The following is an 18647-nucleotide window of genomic DNA, read 5'->3' on the forward strand; positions in this document are numbered from 1 at the left end:
TGTTATAAAACAATAACTTCTAATAAAATTGCTAATATGTTAATCTCATTCATAACTTAACCATGCTTGTAAAAGAGATTTTTTTTCTATTGTTTTGGGTCTGACCTGGTCTTTGGTTTGACTTTCTCGTTCCCGGATGTGAGTGGTTACTATCCTCTCAGTCTCCTCTCGTAATTTTGGAAAAGACTCTAACTGAGAACACACACACACACACACACACACACACACACACACACACACGCGTGCACACGCGCACACGCACACACACGCACAGCCACAACAAGAAATTTGTAAAAATTTCCACTGTTTTCCTAATTAAGTTCCATTTTTCAAATATTGTCAGATTGTCAAAAAGAATTAGTTATTGTCAAAAAGATTTGTTTTATTGAATGTGAATAGGCGGTTCATTTTGCTGTAACGACCCCTGATTAATAAAGATTTTTTATATGCTCATAGAATTGAAAAGATTTGGCTCACAATAAAACAAAAGCCAGAACAATGTTTATTAATTAATTTTTATATCTTATTATTTGCTTTAATAGTGCAATTATTTTTAAGTTATCTTATGTATTTATATTGTTGCATATATATATATAGAGAGAGAGAGATATTTTACCTTCTGTTAAAGGTAGTTGCTAGTTCATGAATAAAAGTTGTTGGTAGTTGCTAGTTTATGAATAAATAGACTACGCTTAACATTTATTTAGTGTGTATAAATATGATTTCCTGATAATTTCTTGTGTGGTGTATTGTATTTGTGCGTGATTTTGATAGCATTTTTTGTATATCTACTTGTATCAATAATATTTATATTGTATTTATGGTGTTATTTTTTGTCTGACATATATCCAGCAAGTTTTTATGCAACTGATGCCCTTCTAGCCGCAATCCATCTCTGTGAAGCATCCACTCATACACCACGGACAATTTAGCCAACCCAATTCACCTGTACTGCATGTCTTTGGACTGTGAGGGAAACCGGAGCACCCGGAGGAAACCCACGCGAATGCAGAGAGAACATGCAAACTCCACACAGAAACGCCAACTGAGCCGAGGCTTGAACCAGCAACCCAGCGACCTTCTTGCTGTGAGGCGACAGCACTACTTACTGAGCCACTGCTGCTTCGCCCATATATATACAGTTGAAGTCAGAATTATTAGCCCCCTTTTGAATTTTTTAAACTTTTTTAAACATTTCCCAAATTATGCTTAACAGAGGAAGGAAATTTTCACAATATGTTTAATAATATTATTTTCTTCTAGAGAAAGTCTTATTTGTTTTATTTCGGCTACAATAAAAGCAGTTTTTAATTTTTTTTAAAACAAGTTTTGGGACAAAATTATTAGCCCCTTTAAGCTATTTTTTTTTTCAATAGTCTACAGAACAAACCATCGCTATACAATAACTTACCTAATTAACCTAGCCTGCATAGTTAACCTAATTAACCTAGTTAAGCCTTTAAATGTCACTTTAAGCTGTATAAAAGTGTCTTGAAAAATATCTAGTAAAATATTATTTACTGTCATCATGGCAAAGATAAAATAAATCAATAATTAGAAATAAGTTAACTATTATGTTTAGAAATTTGCTGAAACAATCTTCCCTCCATTAAACAGAAATTGGGGAAAAAAATAAACAGGGGCGTTTAAAATTAAGGGGGGCTAATAATTCTGACTTCAACTGTATATATAATTTAAATAAACAGATGTGCACTAAAAGAGAATATACTTAAACTTTACAAAGTGAACTTCATAATAATGTCAAAGTGAAGGTTTTAAAAAGATTTTTTGGTTATAATATTATATATTTGATAATCTTTTGTCTTTTGTCATAATCGTTTAAATACAGTTTGAGCTACACATGGATTATAGAACTATTTATACAACTATATGTTTACTATTGTAATAGTATTGTTAATTATTAATATTTAATATTCACTGAATATTTAGTGTGTTTTAACATCCATCCATTTAAGCCTCCATCATTCATTTATTTCTTTATGTTTATGTCTATATCAGTTTTACTAGGTAGAATGTGTCACATTAGCTTAACAGAGATAAAGTAAGAAAAAAAAAGAATAAAAAATATTTCAAATTGTGGACCAATCCATCAAGTTAATCTATGAACAAATATTAATAAATGATGATGTTTTTTTTTTTTTTTTTTAATAAAAAAACTCATAGAACATTTAAAAAAACCGTTCATTATCCATTAAAATATGCAAAATCATTTAGCATTATTAAATAATTAAGCAAAAAAAACTGTAAGCATGCTAATGTACAATCTTTTTTACAAGGGTAAAAACAACCGTCAGTAAATGTTATTCCAGACAATTATTAATTGTATTATAAATACTGTTAATCTAGGCATGGTCATCTTTAATCAAAATACTATTACATCATCTTCCAAGATTTTCTTTTCTGCTAATGCCACTTAAGTCTGTTGAAAAATGTATACCTATAGCCAAACTGCTAGTTGGAGCAAACTTTCAGACTTTAATGGGAACATGTTATCCCCATTATTTAAAACTGTTTTACTTTGACTTTTCTTTCCATTCACACAGTAAAAGAGGATGTTGTACCTTGTTGGTACACTGCTGTACTGTGTTGATAAGCTCCTGGATCACCATGTCTACACACTTCAGACAAGGTCCTTTAAGTTTTACAATCTGTTTCTTGACTATGGCTTCAAACGCCATATCGGGTGTGAACAGGCCTGTCCTGAACAACAAGAGAGGAATAAAAATTAAGTAAAGGAAGATAACATTTAGACAACAAATAAAGAGAAAAGCAGAAACTACATTTTTAACAAGGTTGGCAAACATTTTTAATAAGTGCCCCTTTTATGCTATTTTAAGGATCCTTTCACATCTGTAGATTGATTGTTTTTTTTTTTTAACAAGGATTTAAATTGTTACAATGTTGCTTTTTGTTCTTAGAGTGGTTCACTTTCACGCGGCAAAGTTTCTAAACAACCCAAAAACAAGTCATGTGCGAGTAAACTCTCCCCACATTGGTCAGAGTTTTTTTCCGGCTCAGCTGTCATATGTCATTGTTTTAATTCATGTCGATGAGAAATAAGACATCAGCAAAATGTGACACCCACACATATAGTCACCAAATATAAATCATATATAAAGAGGTAATAATATAGGTAAGACTTATATTATGATACATAGCCTCATTTCAATTGTCAAGGGCTGTAAAATAAATATCTAACCTATATCAGAAATCACTTTAACCAAAAAGTTTATTAGTTCAGTTAGATAGTATACGTTCACTTTCATATTTGACAGGAAATGTAATCACTCACATCATCCTCTCTTCTTATGGCCATATACTGTATATGCCTATTGCATAGCCATATTACACTGTGATATAGCCTGGTTTGTTAGTTTGTTGTATTGTATTGCTTTCTTACAACAACCAAACAGCTCCAGAGTTTGATTTAACTGAGCTGAGATCTTATTCAGGTGATCTTGGACCTATAGTGGGGTTCACATATGCCCAAAATGAACCAAGTCAAGGTGGAAACACGCCAGATTCCAAAACAAATGTCTACAGTAGGTGTGAATGTACCCTAAAGGTGCCTAGTTTTTTTTTGTTTTTTTTTGAGGAAATATCTTAAGTCATACTCCAGTCTAATAAAGTTTGCAAATACTAATCTAACAGTCTAAATTCTAATGTGAATTAGTTTCTTATGGCTGCGTTGTAACTTATAGTCAACAAAATTAAAGTGACACCCAAATCATCACTTATACTTTGCTCTGTAGTGATGACAAAAAAAAAACATCCTCTAGCATATCTAAATTTCAGCTTCAGAGGTTTTCTGAGCCTTGTCAATATTGTGATACAACCAGTAATGACGGTATCAGTTTTACCATGTCAGTTTAAGTGCAGGTCCTCATTGTAACTGCACATTTTTAACCTCTAGTGAACAGATGTTGCAGCCAATACATACCATAAGCTGGCATTACCCAAATCTGCTATATAAAACCATATACTGTAGATTCATGCAGGAATTACTGTTCGCTTGTTTGAGGTAATTCAGAACGTATTATTTCTTTTGGGAGGCAATAGGTCTCATTCACTAATAATCGCAAACATTTACCATTATTTTCACACATGTAAACACTCAAAAACTTTCCGTTTTATTCATTAATTAAACATGTATGTATGCACATGAGCTACTCTTAATATCTTTTAACCGAACGACTGCAAGCACAAGATTAGTCATTTGCATAATACACGGCCCAACCAGCTTCGTATACTGTAGCAGTCTGCCTCCAAACACAAGGTGAGACACATTTGGACCTAAAATTATTCTGTATTGTCACTTTTTGATGTCTAGTTACAATTTACCAAGTCTGTACATAACATATCTAATTATATGAAGGGTTCTTTATACATCCTAAAGGCCCCTAATATTGAGTATGTGTGGTATAAGTTGTTCTTGAATAATTTGTATATTTAGAATTAATTTTAGTACGAAAGTTTTGATGAATCATGACATTTCTGTATGGATATTTCATTCAGAATTGTGTGTTTGCATGCTTAGTGATCGAGACCCATTGACTATTAAATGTACAGTTTGATTTTTGAACCGTTGCAGACCATTCTCAATCACAAACAGATATTGCTCTCATACCATAAAATAAAAGGTAATATCTGAAATAGGTGCACTTTAATCAGTTAATACAGTTTTGCGACACATACCTGATGCCATGGATGTTTTTAATTGCGTAACTGATCTCCCTTCGTAATTCCTTCTCATCAAACTCCATCTTACAGAAGAATGTGATTAAAACATTAGAATGCATTCTGAATAGCATTGATTGATTATTTAAAGGTCAATTCAGCTTCAACAATCACCTTGACCAGCTCAAAGGGAAACCGCTCATGAAAGATGCGGTTGATTTTGGCTCCTCCAGAAAGCTGCACTGTATCCACCTGATCCCCAGATCCCTCAATACGCTTCTCAAAATCAAGCCCAAAGTGCTGTATCAGCCTGGAAAACAAAAGTATGGTAAGAGCTTGTGTGTGCGGCCTCTTCGCTTCTCATCTTATCTGCAATCTGTTTGTGCTTAGGCTGTAAACAAGTTTTGTATATTGCAATAAGGTAAAAAAAGTGTGTGTGTTTGTTTGTGTTTATTTGTGCATGTGTATTTATTCTCTGAATTAAAGCGAGTTTGTGTGTGTGTGTGTGTGTGTGTGTGTGTGTGCGTGTGTGTGTGTGTGTGTGTGTGTGTGTGTGTGTGAACTCACTGCATTAAAGCCTTGGTCTTGCGCGAGGGATCATCTGGATTCAAACCCTTGTACTCTTCAGCCTCTTTATCCAGTGAAAGAAGCTGGGCTTGTAGTCGACTACGTAATGCTGGTAACGTGTCACGGATGTGGTTGGTAAGTTGCTAAAGTCATATGAGATAAGAACATATAATTAAAGGCGTTATTTGTCAATATTATTTAATGTTGTTTGTAGTACTACTTTATATGACCTGGTTGAGGAGTCTCTGTAAGTATGGAGTGCCCATGTAGTCTGCCATGTGTCTGTATGCTGGATGTGACTTGAAGAAGCGCTTCTCTGCTGCCAGAGCTGCACTGATGTCTTTTTTCCCCTCAATGTCCTTCTGACTACGATTTACCACACCAATATAACCTGTAGCCATCACAGAAAAAGTATTAAATCAAGTAAACTACAAAAAACATTCAGCATACAGTCTTTAAGTCAAAATAAATACTGTGTGCCTAATTTAACGATGTAAAAAGGCGGGTTTTAACATATACAGTTGAAGTCAGAATTATTTGCCACCCTGTTTATTTTTTCCCCAATTTCTATTTGGCGGAGAGAATATTTTTTCCAACTCATTTCTAAATACAATAGTTTTAATAACTCATCTCTAATAACTGACAGTGGTGTAAAGTACTCAAGTCAATGGACTTCGTTAAGTATTTTTTGGCAACTTTGTACTTGTTGCTTATATTTTTAATACTCAGTACATTTACTCTCTACTTGACTACATTTTTGATTAAATATATGCACTCTTTACTCCCTTTATTTGAAAGACGCTGAATTAGCAGCTTGCCTAATAACAGGTGGTTTATTTGTGACATGGCTGCAGCCATGATGAAGCTGAAGCCGGCACATTAAGCAGTGCCAGCACTGATGACCATCCATAGCCTTATCTGAAAGAAATGTTTTCATTTGCTGATATACAGAATGGCTCTTACAGGATGCAGAGTCTACTTTGTTTGCCACAAACCACGAAAATAATTACTTTTAAGAATTTATTGTCAAATTTGAAATAGCACATTGGGGCAAGCGTCTGTTTAATGTTAATTTAATGTGAATTTAGTCAAATTATGTCTGACTTTACAATGGTAATGTAAGCATAATGTTACCAAAAGTTAATACAGTTACTGATATGGAAAAAACCACTGCAACATGAAATGACTATGTTTTAGCTTAATGTTTCTGTCCAACGTGAATAAATGGATCACTGAAGTTTTACATTTTGCATCAGGTGCATTTAGCTCTGGGTTTGTGATGTATTTTTCATTGAATTTGTATGTAGTTTACTAAGTAAAAAAAAAAACACTGCTCCTCTTTGTTTAATTTCAATACACAAAAAACATCCTAATCAATTAAAAAACTACTCAAAATAAAAAATATCTGCTTCAAGGAGATGCGTTTCTGTCATCTAAAGACGTCACAACTATGTCAAGAAAAAAGGCATGGTTGAGCATTCTGTCCTTTTTTATGGTAACATCTTGTTAGTAACATTGTGGTTGCTTTTGGTTTATTTAGATTTACTTGGTCCACTTTGTTAGAAATTTGGGTGGAAGAATTTACTATTACTTAAATTGATTACACTTGATTTAAATTGATTAAACTAACAGAGCAATATGAACGATTATTAGTTTGATTTAATTCAACACACCATTAAACGAAGAAACTAAATGCTGCAGGAAAATGTGTCATCATTAATACTGAAATAAACAAGATACAGAACTCATTGAACTTACAACAATAAGTTTGTTGCATACTAAAGATTTAATTGTGACATTTCACTGGGATGAATTGAATAAAAAATATGTTTAATAAAATATTGCTTTAATAAACTGAATATTAAAATAACATTTTATCTAAGTATCACAGTTTTTGACAGCATTGCAATTTTCTTTTGTTGTCTCTTGTTTAGTTTCACATCATTTGACTAAAGAAGCAATTTAAAAACATTTTTATTGTTCTAAAATGACTAAAAACACTAGGGGCTCTATTTTGACGGTCCATGCGCAGAACGCAAAATGCAGGGCGTGTCAGGACGCGTCTTTGCTAATTTAAGGACGGGAAATCTGCCTTGCTCCGCGGCGCATGGTTTAAAAGGGTTGAGTTTCTTTTCTTAATGAGTTATAGGTGTGTTTTAAGAATAAACCAATTAGAGTCTCATCTCCCATTCCCTTTAAGACCCAGCTATGTCGCGCCAAGAGCGCATTCCCTATTTACAGGACGCAAAGTAAGTCTAAGTGGAAAAAATGAGCATTTCACAAGCAAACAGTTCACAGTTAACAGCTTTTTAACAGAAAACTGTTAAACAGAGCATCTACTGCGTGAGAATGAGAGATAATGGAACTACTTTCACATTCGCTCTTGGATAGGGAAACCTTTACACACAGACATCAATTAGCCTATAAATAATCAATTTCGTTTGTTAAGCGCAAAGATTTGTTTCAAAACTATTTCTCAATTCAGTTCTAATTTCTAGCAAACGAATAAATGAACAGTAATGACCAAGTGTGGTCAAAATACTGAGTTATTTCCAAATACACCTGCCATGCCCCATATGGTCTAAAATCTGACAGGTGGGCAAATCTAAGCTTGTTATAAATATGGATATAATAAATATAAATATGGATATAATAAATAATAGTGCTAATATTAATAACATTATACAAAAGCAAATTGAAAAAAGCCTGCCGAGATGAAGAAGACATAAAAGCAGTGGTTTTTCATATTTATGTAGGCTAGAAAATAATTTGTTTTGTAATATTTTAATCCTTTATATTTATATCCTATATCTATTCTTATTATATCCTATATATATCCTTAATATTTAAATTTTTTCATATGTAAAGATATTTGCCTATTGCTCTCTTGTGCGTATTAGGCAGTGCGTAAGCGAGGCGCAACTTTGCGCCGGAGTTTAGACCGGGTTAGTTTTGGTCCAATGAAAAATCTATTATAGTTTCTCAAAATAGCAACGCGCCAGCGGTCCGCCTCAGAACGCCTTCCTTTTTAGACCAGAACGCCTATAGGCGCACAAATGAGCGCTAATGCATTTGCTATTTAAACAGCATAGCGCAACGCCTCAAAACGACTCTTGCGCCAAGCTGAAACTACCAAAAGACTACTGCGCCGCGTCTTGCGCCACACTGCGCCAGGTGTATGATAGGGCTCTAGATATTTAATCCTTGTGCACTGTTCAAATTTACTTTCCTTTTGCTATATTAGAGATGAAAACACCCTCTAAATTTAGCTGCAGTAAAAAAATGCATTACATTAAAAAATAAATAAATAATAATAAATAAATAAATAAAATATTAGTATATATATATATTTTTTACAGCAGATTAATTTAGTGGATGTTTTCAACAAACGGGTAGTAAATTTCCCCAGATTGTATCAAAGTAAGATTTGTCACCAAAAACCATTCTACCAGCTGAAACACAGGAAAAGGTATGGCCAAATTAGGACTGGAGAACCATCATATGTCAATCCACATGAGAATTAAATGTTGGAATTTATTATTTTTTTTCTAGATATGTCAAACTCTAAAACATTATATTAGATAGAAATTGTGAGTAACATATTACTTTCAAAATACATTATCCTTCTAAACTACATTATCCTTGAAAACCTTCTTAAATAAAAGTTACAGAAATGTATTAGTAAAAAGGGGGATTCGTCAAAAACTTTCAGCTTTCACTGTATACTAAAATGTCATAATATTAATTTTATTTAAAATTATAGCTATTCATAATAAACTATGGACAGTATTTATAGCTCAGCTCTGTTATAAATAAAAATAAAATAAAATAAAAAATGTAAGACATGAGGTGGGAAAATGTGATATTCAGCTGTTCTTAAGCGCTGTGACCTCTCCAGAGCAAGAAAGAAAACAGTTCAGCAACTACTAGTAGGGCTGTATCCGATCTGCACAAATGACCGAGGTAATGTTTCTACAGCGTCTTAACCCTTCTCCATAGCTGGACTTCTGTGTGTCTAATGCATTAAGACAGCAGGAGGAAGCATGAAGTCTCTGCACCTGGCCCTGTTTTAGCCACTATAGCCTGCAGCAGACTGTGCTTGGCAATGGTGCGGGTCTTAAGCCAGACTGCACAGCCTCTGCTAAAAGCTCATTTCTATGTGTGCTGTACCTCTGCGCAGTGGCAGTAACCTGTTCTCCAGCACGTCCCTAACATCTGTGCCCTTGTCCACCAGGTCCAGCTTTGTGATCACACCGATGGTGCGATGGCCTGAAATCAAGATCAAGGAAAATGGAAACAAAAACAAGAAAGAAAGACATTAGCTATGTTTCCATCTAAAGATGAGTCAAAGAGAACAAAATCGTCACTTCCTGATAATCGCACCAAATATCAAAAAGGAAAATAGAATTTGCTGCATTAGAGCCATTGTGGGCATTTTTTTAAAATAAAATAAATTATTTGCAACTCAGAAGATGAAGAGAAAATCCAATGGATGTTTTGGAGGTTCAAAACTGCTCTTTGATAATGGTCTTTGGCATTTTAAAATGATCTGTTGTGAAAAGGACGGTGCAAAGATCCATGAGAGAGAAATTAGGCTGGTGGCATTAGTGTTAAAGACTGTCACCTGTGTGTGCCATCTGAAAATTAGAACATGGAGCAATCGCTCGCTTTTTTTAATATCTAATAATCTTGTTTAATCCCGCCCCTTTTAGCAGCACTGTACGACAGAATTTCGCACACACAAACTCAGGTGTGACCGCAGCTTAAAACAACATTTCAGATGTTTTAAATGTGTTTGGCCCAGCTCTGATGCACATACATTATAATTTCTGTATTTTTTCCTATTGACTATCATACTCAGTTGTGCGCATGTGCTTTTTTTCATGCACATTTTCAAAAATGTGTGCAATAAACCTAGCCCTATTCTTTATAGGGGAGTGCAGGGATGTAAGTAACTTATTTTAATGGAAAAAAAATTGTTTTAAGGTATATTGTTTTTAGCAGAAACATTTTTTTGCTGTGCCCTCGAGTCTGAGTCATTTGATTTTGAGTATCTACCGACATCGAAACCCAATCCAATACTTCTATAATACATAAAAAAAGAATAAAGAAGAACAAATAAACAGATCCAGAATGTTCCTTATTTTTATTGAATTCACCTTATTTTAACATTCAACAACTCTGTTAACAAACAGAGCTCTTCTGTGAGGTAGCTTGAACAATCAAGTAATAAATAACATCAATTCTTCACTTTTGGACTTTAGTGCAACAGTAAATATATATATTTTTAAATCTAATAAGCATAAGAAATCCAGGGTTCGCTACATAGGTGAACGGCAGGTCATTCATTGCGATCATTTGTGCTATCTTGGCTGTTATGTCCAGTGCCTTCACACTGTCCAAGGGCATTTTTTTCTCTCCTCTTCAAACTCTTTTGCATGAGCTGACTCGTCTTCGATTGGGTTGGCTGGGTAATCCTACTGTATTGTGTTGGATGTTTGTTTTTGAGATGCCTTATCAGGTTTGTTGTGTACTTTTCTTTCCACCTCTTGCAATCCCAAGTTTACGTATCTCACAGTTTGCTATTGCAATGTTGTAGTCATAAAGTTTGTAATACTTTCAGACAGTAAATATATATATATATATATATATATATATATATATATATATATATATATATATATATTAGGGATGTAACGTATTGTACCGTCATACCGCAATATTAATTTTTTTCGATATTACCGTAGTCGCATGACTCGGTAAAACTATAGGTCTTCTGAGAAAATTTGCTCAGGCGAATGAAGCAAATGGGAGGTAGCGGAAACTACAATTCCCATCAGCCCTTGCGGTCTGTTGTCGCTACAGATACAGTAATGCGGAAATGGAGTGTGTTGCTAGAAGCGGGCATCAAAAAGAGCTGGAAATGATCAAACCTGAAGTGGGTGTTCAGTACGCCACACGCGTACTGAATAGCGGTGTTGTCGCGCGCGTTCTGATCAGCTGTGTTGTCGCGCGCGTTCTGATCAGCTGTGTTGTCGCGCGCGTACTGAATAGTGGTGTTGTTGCGCGCGTTCTGATCAGCTATGTTGTCGCGCGCGTGCTGTAAAGCGGGGAGGGGGGGGGTTGAGCGCGCATACTCAAGAGCGGTGTTGTCGCGCGCCTACTGAAGGGCGGAACGGAGGGTGTGACACAGCACACTGTTCAGATTGATACAGACATGAGACCTCTATCTCACTAATGGCTTGTCCTCTCAAGTGGGGGAAAGACAATGCACAACGTTACCCACTGCTGTCAACCTGGGCCAAGTCATATCTCTCTGTCCCAGAAACCTCAGTCCCAAATGAGAGGGTTTTTTTCTGTTGCAGGGGACATTGTAAATGCCCAGAGATACCAGCTTTTACCAGATTATATTTATATGATAATTTTCCTTAAAACCCATCTCTATCTAAGTGAGTGAGTGAGTGATTAAATGTTGAATGCGATGAGTTTTCAACAATACTAAATTGAAACTTTATTTTTTTACATGGTTTAATAATTTTTTGTTATTAAAATTGAAGTTCCTGTTTCAAAGCTTACAGATAGATGGCTAATTTGTATGTCATTGACACTTTTGGCACTTTTTTGGAGTATTTTCATAAGTTTTATATATATATATATTCGAGTTCTGATTGGGAGGTAACATCTGATTCCAATCGAGTCGGAAACTGTGTGATAGGGCCCAATTTCCAATCACGTGATCAGACCTGGACATCTCTATTACAAACTGACAAGGGTAGTCTATCAAGATCAGGTGTTGTTTTGTATCAATGCAGAACAACTCCAATATTACTTCACTTTAAACAAAAGTTGCACATTGTAATGTTTGACCCCATAGGCAGGGACGAAAGTAACACATGACTGGGTCAAAAGTTACACAACAAAAATTGCTAGATTTTCTGGCTTAATCTTGTTTATTTTAAATATATCTGACTATAACCTTGTTAATGTTCACTGCAAACATATTTCGTCCAAAAAAAATAATAATAAGGAATAAGGACTATGAGAAAATCGCTTTGATACTTTCGTCCAATGTTGCTTTCCTCCCCGCTCTCCCCTAAGTATTTTTACTTATAAATACTTCACAATGCACATAAAAATAGATGGATAGAAACATAGCTATTGTTAGTAGGCCAAACAGGAGATAATGCTAAAGACAGATGTGAAGCATAACTGTATTTGTCCCTCACCTTGTGGATCCACGTCTTTGGCCAGTTTAAGAGCATCAGAGTTAGCCAGATCCATGTTAGCGGGCGTCACAGCGAGGATGAGACAATTCTCTTTGCAGATGAACTGCATGATCATGTCTCTGATTTGGTATTCAATGTCAGCAGGCTGGTCTCCCACTGGCACTTTAGTTATGCCTGGAAGATCTATCAGAGTCAGGTTCAACACTGAAGATTGAAAAAGAGAAATAAAGAAAGAGAAATGTGAGAAGATATTTAGGTGGACAACATTACAACTCAAATGCAAATTAGCTATAACGCCACCACTTTATGTACTTATTTTTTTAGATATATTTTTGATACATATATTTTTTTAGAAATAAATGTTTTTAGGGCCCGTCCACTTGGAAACAGATAATGATTTTATCTACAAAAGATTAATATATAGTTTCGGTCTTTCTTTCACATAACACAAGCATTGTTTGTGCCCTGAAACAAACTTTTTTTGGATACTGAACAATCTGAAAACAACATACCTAGCATAGCCATGTAAATAGGCAAAACACCACTTTTAGGAAATAATGACATCACAATACCATATGACCAGAAGAAAAAGACAAAACCCTGCATGTAATAACTGCTAAGTAAAATAATGCCGGATTATGCAGCTTTTTTTTTGCTTCATGCGATGCCATATATACAACTGTTACACAAAACCTGTTAATGCTGTATCAACTAGACAACCAGCGGAGATGCAACAGTTACACGCATATTTTTTTAAGATGTACATGCGGCCGCCATCATATTTTTGTGTTTATGTTTGTATTTTTTATATTTTTATGTATCCTGCTCTATGTTTTCTTGCAGCACCACATACACTCACCAGTCACTTTATCAGGTACACCTGTCCAACTGCACATTAACGTAAATTTAGGATGGTTGGGTCAGAATTGGCATCAACAACATGAAAGCATGGATCCAACCCGGTACTAGTAAGGTGTACCTAATAAAATGGCCAGTGAATGTATATGTGTTGCATAAGTATTACACTGTTTTAACCCAGTTTTTTAAATTTTCAATTTAGAGCAGAAATTTTTATGAACAATTAATGTATAAATGCAAAACTTTTAGAATCTGCAAATGAAAAAAACAAAAACATGATTTTTCCATGTGGACGTAGCCTTAGAGAATCTTTTTTAGAGAGAAAAACGGAAAAAAATAAATAAATAGCAGTATTAATAGTATTAAAATGAATTCTTGTGTACTAAATTGACTGTTGAATATTCAGTTTTGCCATCACAGATATCATTTACATGGTGAGTTAGTTTAATAATATTTTTACAATAATTTAATTTATTGTATTTCTGATGAAAATAAGCAGCCTTGAAGGGCACTTTAATTTATTTTCTGACAATAATACCATTTGGAGAGAAGACACGAAGGTTAATGGGAATGGAAGAAATGCCCTTGTTTGTTCCCGTTACTCTGTCTGTCTCTGCTTCGATCTCCCGTCGGACATCATCAAAGTCTGTAAACTTCTTTCCTTTACAGTGCAGAAACTCTGCATGCTCTGCAGTGGAGAATGGAAAGAATGAATTAGAAAAAGCAGAAGATGATAGTGCCTTAGGGAACTGACAGCTCAACAGTTTTTAATTCATGAATCTCAAAGACAGGACAAACCTCCTTTCTTTATACACAGACTGATTTTAATATTCACAGGAGACACTGCCCTCTAGTGCCAGTCCACATTATACTAAAGACTGTTAAGTCACTTTTTTTAATTACTTAAAATCAACCAAAGTGTTTACATTTTTAGGTGTAATATCGCCCCTTTAATCATCAGGTAAAAAAATTTTCAAAACAAAACCATTTTTGTTGCACCTTACGCATCCAAGGGATTGATCATCCAAAGATTAAAATTTATTCATTTTACTCACTCCAGGCTTTTATGTGCTTTTTCTTTCTTTCTGTTAAACATCAAAGAAAATATTTTGAAGAATTTTGGAAACTGGAAGCCTTTGACTTCAATAGTAAGACAAAAATGACTATGGAAGTCAAAAGCTGCTGGTTTTCATTATCCTTGTGAGGAAAGAAGCTGAAACTGGTGTAACAAGCTGGTAAACAATCACTATTAGGTACACTGTTAGACCTTACCGGGGTTTTTTACAGTAGAATACTGGCAACACTGTTGCCAGCTACTCACTGTAAAAGTTCGGTTACAGTAAGTAACTGGCAACAGTGTTGCCTGTTAATTACTGTAACTGAACCATTACAGTGAGTGGCTGGCAACAGTGTTGCCAGTTTTCTACTGTAACTGAACCATTACAGTGAGTGGCTGGCAACAGTGTTGCCAGTTATTTACTGTAACTGAACCAATACAGTGAGTAGCTGGCAACAGTGTTGCCAGTTAATTACTGTAATAGAGCAGCAGTGGTAACTAACTGGAAACTGTGTAGAGTTAATTACTGTATTGTAGAGTTACAAATCACAGCATTATACTGCATACACATTAATAGTATGTCATATATAGTTATTGTAGTGTTACTAAAATTAATCAGTATTCTTAGCTGTTTTTTGAAAATAGAAGGCATAACATTTTTTCAGAAAAATTTATTTTATTGTTTTGGCACCAAACAAATAACAGAAAATGTCTAACAAAATTAAGAAATCAGCAGATATAAATAGTGTCTTACATATTACAGGTCTGCACAGTGAGGCTGCGGTCACACAAACGTTTAAGCATGCAATATTCTGTCATACTGCACTGCGAAGTGGAATTAAACAAAGCGAGTAGTGGAATTGAACAAAATAATTAGAGATTGAAAAAGCAAGCCAGAGAGGTCATGTCTTGATCTTTGATTGGTCTCAAGCAATCACATGATGTGATTTCGCATTCAGCGTTCTCCAAGCTTGAACTTTCCAATGCTGCGAATTATGAAATTTGTCGCATGAGCTATCATACCAGGTCTGCAGTACTCACATGCGTATGAATGGAAGTCTATAGGGAGAAAAGTGCAGTGTGACCGGGACTTTAAGCTGTAACTCTAATTAAACACACCTGATCAAACTAATTAAGGCTTGTTAGAAATCTACAGGTAACGTTGAAGCAGGGTGGATTCTAAACTCTGCTGCGCTGCAGTTCTCCAGGAACTTGGAGTTTGACCCCCATGGTATATAGCAGGGGTGCTTAATCCTGTTCCTGGAGATCTACCTTCCTGCAGATTTCAGTTGCTACCCATATCAAACACACCTGCTTGTAATTATCACGTGGTGTTCAGGTCCTAATTAATTGGTTTAGGTGTGTTTGATATGGATAGCAACTGAAATCTGCAGGAAGGTAGATCCCCAGGAACAGGATTGAGAACCCCTGGTATTAGCAATAATTTTAAAGCAACTGCCAACATTTATCACAATCACATATCCAATAAACACACACACACAAAGTGCTGCAGTGAAATGTGTTACTCTCTCCTCAATGCTGACCATGCAAAAAAAAAAAAAAAAAAAAAACTGAACAGCAAAAAACACAAAATAAATAATTTAAGTTTTAAAGTTTTAAATAATTAAAAACTGTGTCAAATCTCAATAAAAAGTTTAAAATAATTGTAGAAAACAAAAATAAAGTTGGCAACACTAAAAAACCAAAGGATCCAATCTTTTACTATTTTAATTATCTCATGACAACAAACTTTTTTATTGTTTCAAATATAAATTCATAGGTGGAAACACAGCTCGGAAAAATACTTAGCAACAAACTCACAACCTGGGACCGGATAGTGGAGCTTTTGTGTGTGGATGGCTATGTGTATCATGTTTTTGTGATTCCCTGTGATGATGTGCACATGTTACCTTACAGAGATGATGGAATTTATTTTTGGCTTAGTTGCAGAAAGATACATACAACTGTTAGCATCTGTACATTATGGCAGTATGCAATATCCAATAAATACATATACTTAAACAAAAGTAATGTAAGAAGTTATATGAGGAGAGGCTAACTAGCTAACAATGTAGCTTTCAAGTACACAATTCAATATAACAACAATATAACTTAAAACACAGCCTTATTTTAGAAACCCTCAAAAACATTTGAACACATTTTACTTACTCATTGTAGATTCTTATTTAAAGTATAAAACATATCAGAATCTACATCTGAATTGATGGACAGAGAATAGAGCACACTCAGCAGTAAACAAATCAAACACCTGGCTCCCTTAAAGGGCCAGCATTTTCTGAAAACTCTTTCTAACACCTTTGTGTTTAGAATAAGACGGACAGCCTGTGGGAATGTGTGCTGATGCCTAAATCATTGTTTTTTTTACAGTTATTTACTGCACAATCTACAGAGTAACAGTGCAATTATACAAATTAAACACACCTGATCAAACTAAATCTAAAGGTAGTGTGTTGAAGCAGGGCTGGAACTAAATTCTGCTGGGCTGCGGCCCTTCAGGAGTTTGACATCCCTGGTGCATAGCATATTTTCAAAGGAACTGCCTACATTTATCACAATCATGCACATATCATTGAATAAAATCAATAAAAATATAAAAACTTCATCCAAAGCAAAAAAAATAAAAATAAATAAATAATAATAATAATAATAAATAATCTGATCCACATGTTGTTCCAAACCTGTAGTAATAAAAAATAAATAAATAAATAAAATAACCTGATTACTACATTTATTTAGGAAAGTCTTTATACTATACTGTTAATGCCACTTTTACCTACTTCAGTTGAAGTTTTCCAGACAAATTAATTGAGTCTCTGCAAAAATGTATGTACGTGCTGTTTAAGATATTTTTTAAATAACACATTTTTACTAGTTATTTAGCAAAATACTAATATTCAGATTAAAGTGCAATTTAAAAGCTTAACTATTGGCTAAACTAGGCCAATTAGATTAATTATAGAAAAGTAAACAAAGTTATAAAAATGATTGTGATAATTTGGTTGCTCTGTGTGAATATTTTTGCCTTTAAATGCATCTCGTCGATATCTTTACCTTTTAATTAGCTCTGTGACATTGACATTGGTTGACTCCTGATACTCAATGTTAAAACCATAAAAGGAACCAAAGAAAACACAAAGATGGCTGCAGAGAAATTTAGCTTATCATCAATGCATTGTCTCACTTTCTCCTCAATACTGACCATACATATACCAAAACTGAAAAGTGTATGTATATATATATATATATATATATATATATATATATATATATATATATATATATATATATATATATAGCAACATAAAGCATCAGAGTACATGGGGTAATAATGGTTGAGCAGTAATTTACCATTTATTATCAAAGTAACTATCTGTAATGGATACATAAAGTAAATTACTGTAATTTATTCTTTGCACTACAAAATTTCATACAAATCCTGCTCCTTTTACAGTAAAATACTGTTTCCTTTTATTACAGCAAAACACTGGCTATTTTACAGTTATTTACTGCATAATCTACAGTAAGGGTTAACAGTGTAGGCAAACTGTCAATGTTTTTCATATTGTGTGACTATTTAAAAATCATTAACAAGTTTTTATTTTATGTATTTGCAAGTCAATGCCATGCCTTTAATGTATTTTTTAACATTATATTTATCATTTTATTATTTTTGCAAAGGATAAATGGGTTTGCTCCTAAGCTAATAAAAAGGGAAATTATACAATATATTATACAATTATATAATAAAAAGTATACCAAGATGACACTCATCGACAGCCATAATTGAAAATAATTTCTGCAACAACAATAACAAAAATCAGCAACACTTGACAAAAACAGTACATGAATAATGATGTATTAATATGAATTACTTTATTATGAACTAATGAAGAGTTAATGAATGCGCTAATCGTGAATTAACTTTAATTACAACATGTCACATGAGTTCATGCGTGAATAACAGCTCTACCTTAATTATTTTTAGTACATGCTTGTTAGTTAATTTATGTATTAACTACCACATTAGTTTATTTTTAATTTAACCATGATGAACTCATGATATTCGTCTAGTGTGCTTAAACTAAGTAACAACAGGAAAGTGTTCTGTCAATACCAACAAGAAGTTTAAACAAAGGAGTAGTTAAAAATGAGTTAATGGGGATGTGCCCCTTCAAGTAAAGTCATGACATAATTACACATTAACGGCTCATGTTGGTTAC

General features: G+C 34.1%; 1 protein-coding gene across 1 annotated transcript in view; it reads right to left on the reverse strand.

Moving 5' to 3' along the window:
- The window catches only part of dnm3a (dynamin 3a), a 105745-nt gene that overhangs the window by 69511 nt on the left and 17587 nt on the right, over positions 1 to 18647 (reverse strand). Inside the window, exons 3-11 of the mRNA NM_001128524.1 lie at positions 13888 to 14037; positions 12492 to 12695; positions 9436 to 9534; positions 5496 to 5656; positions 5266 to 5408; positions 4873 to 5008; positions 4717 to 4784; positions 2583 to 2721; positions 106 to 192 (exon numbers count right to left, since the gene is read on the reverse strand). Coding sequence (NP_001121996.1) covers positions 106 to 192; positions 2583 to 2721; positions 4717 to 4784; positions 4873 to 5008; positions 5266 to 5408; positions 5496 to 5656; positions 9436 to 9534; positions 12492 to 12695; positions 13888 to 14037 — 1187 coding nt within the window. The remainder of the gene's footprint in view (positions 1 to 105; positions 193 to 2582; positions 2722 to 4716; positions 4785 to 4872; positions 5009 to 5265; positions 5409 to 5495; positions 5657 to 9435; positions 9535 to 12491; positions 12696 to 13887; positions 14038 to 18647) is intronic.

This window comes from Danio rerio, chromosome 20, assembly GCF_049306965.1.
Source record: "Danio rerio strain Tuebingen ecotype United States chromosome 20, GRCz12tu, whole genome shotgun sequence".
NCBI lineage: Eukaryota > Metazoa > Chordata > Actinopteri > Cypriniformes > Danionidae > Danio > Danio rerio.